The sequence below is a fragment of the Penaeus monodon genome, chromosome 30 (genome assembly GCF_015228065.2).
Source record: "Penaeus monodon isolate SGIC_2016 chromosome 30, NSTDA_Pmon_1, whole genome shotgun sequence".
Taxonomy (NCBI): domain Eukaryota; kingdom Metazoa; phylum Arthropoda; class Malacostraca; order Decapoda; family Penaeidae; genus Penaeus; species Penaeus monodon.
This window is the reverse complement of record NC_051415.1, coordinates 18,081,425-18,083,849: the sequence shown is the minus strand read 5'-3', so window position 1 is coordinate 18,083,849 and position 2,425 is coordinate 18,081,425. Positions and strand designations below refer to the sequence as shown.

The window sequence follows — 2,425 nt, the reverse complement described above, 5'->3', positions numbered from 1 at the left end:
AAGACAGAGGAACGTGAAGGATTCTGCCGCTTCTGCCTGGAATAGTCTAAGGTGAATCGCAGCCGCATTTGAAACCGACGCTCTATCCCGTGTTCTTTGGCTCGTTTTAGCTTTAAATACGGTTTTGTGTTTACAGAGTTTTTTTTTCCCCAAGTCACGCTAAATCCTAGACGTTATTCGATAGGTTCCAGTTTAGTAGGATATGCTGTTCTGTCTCTTTATGTGTCTGTGTATTAGATTTTCTGTTTTGGCGTGATGGAAATTAATAAAGAATTGCATAAAAATAAAACCAAAAATATGACACGCGATAAAAACGGCATCTTTTTAAAAGCCCAACCCCCGGGCTACCTCATCGAAGCGCAGCGACGGGCGCGCGGGCGTGCGTCGGGCGCCCATACAGCCGGTGTCAGTGGCCTCGCGATCAGTATTCATGTGTCGTCTTATCAGATCCCGGGCGCTCGCCAGACAGTCATCACGTCAGCCCAGGCATTATCATCATAAAGGTTCTAATTCCCCTTTCGCATACCTGAAAACGCGGGCCTCGTCTACTTCCCTTTGTCTCTGGGGCCTGCGCCGAACCTAATTTTCCACTTTTGAATAATTACAGTCTTCCATACATCTTCGCAGTCATACCTCCCCCTTCCTCTACCTCCCTCTCCCTTACCTGTACCCTTCTCTCCCCCTACCCTCCCCACCTGCACCCTTCACTTCCCTCCCCCTCCCCCCCACCTGCACCCTTCACCCCCCTCCCTCCCCTCTGGGGTCGGTAGCTATTTCTTGCGATCCCTTTTTTATCTCTTTTTTTCTTGTTACTTTCACCAAAGGAATACGTTAAGGCGATGTGGTGATGATATTATCCTTTATTCTTTTGTAGGCTTACTTTGGGCGTGGGCGGCGGTATGGGCGGGGAAGGGAGATTTGTCTGAGTAATTTGAAAGGCGTTGTGAGAGGGAGATTCGGCCATTCATTGTGGGAAGAAAATTCTGGTGATACAGTTTGATTTATTTTTAATGAGAGTTTAGAATCTGTAGTCCAAAGACCCACTTGCGCAGTCTAAGATAAAAACTAAAACCAAAAGCACTTGATTGTGAAAAGGATGTTATGTAAAGCAGATAAAGGCACTTGTGTTCGGAAGAGTTAGGTTTTCCTAACTTGAGATAAATATAGAACTGTCTTTATTCAATGTATATTGCTTACATTATATCTGTAGACGTAACGCGTATAAGATGAACTAGATATTTGAGAGTAATGCATCTGTGCACATGTAGATGGTCAGGAGTAAGCAGAGTAATCGAGGTGCTTGCGTGTGAGGCCGTGTGACTTAAGAACCATGGAGGAATAGAGTCAGCGGCATAGATTGCGTGTTAATTTGCACTGTAAAATATTGCCGCGTATTTGAAGTAGTAGTCGAGCAGAGATGCCCTCTCTGGTGTGTTCCCGAGGATTTTTTACTTTACTGATGTACTGATGAATTTTAAGTTAGTTCACGGTAATTCTGCGTTTGTGAAACATATTAAATATTGTCTCAAGTAAGATGAAATAGACAAAAAATGTACTTAGTTCCAAACAGACTGTCATATATATACTCCCAGGAGCGAACACCCTCTCGCTCATTGAATCCAACCTGTAAACATGCCTCTCAAATACTTAGTGTATGTCATATCGCTCATAGACAAAAGGGTTACAACTCAAGCAGGAAGAACGCTATTGCAATGTCTCTATCATTTCTTATGTTTTCGTATGCTTGTCTATAATTCAGGGATGTCTGTGGCAGAATGTTATCGCAGCATGTCACATCGCTTATACAGCAGATAGATCATCCTAGACAAGCCTCTAACAGAAGGGAATTGCAGAGTATGCCAGATCGTTTTCACAGAAGATGAGAGAGTTTCAACCCAACCCGATTAACCGGTGCCTTTCCTCCCCTTCCCAGTGGTGCCGGCGGCGACCTGCAGACTCTGCTTGACGAGGACATGGTGCCCTATGAACGTGACGTCATCAGCTTCACCCGACAGCTCCTGGAGGGACTCGTCTTTATCCACGACCAAAACATCGTCCACCTCGATATCAAGGTAAGGCTGGATGCGATGGTGCATTTGCTTGGCTTGTGTTACGCGTTCATTAGCGTACAGGTTTTCTTTTCTGATGATCACAGGTGAACGGAGAAATTATTTTCAATATCTTCCCTCTGGTTTGTGCTTCCATCATACTTTTCTCTTTTCTTTGTCCAGTTTGTGCTTATGACCTCGTAGTCTCTTTAGTAAGATTAGCTGTGTAAGCGTTTTATAAGATACGAGCACAATCATAAAATTGGTTTGAGGCACTTAAGAGAAGAAGACAGAGATAGCAGGATAAAAAATCGCATATGAAGCCAGAAAGAACAGGGAAGCAACAGAGGAACAAAACCCCCACGAGACCAATGCAA

General features: G+C 44.2%; 1 protein-coding gene across 1 annotated transcript in view; it reads left to right on the top strand.

The window, feature by feature from the left end:
• The window catches only part of LOC119592598, a gene marked incomplete at its 5' end in the record, with an annotated part of 25,554 nt that overhangs the window by 9,864 nt on the left and 13,265 nt on the right, over nt 1–2,425 (top strand). The window contains 1 exon segment of the mRNA XM_037941481.1: nt 1,934–2,072. Within this exon segment, the coding sequence (XP_037797409.1) occupies nt 1,934–2,072 (139 nt within the window).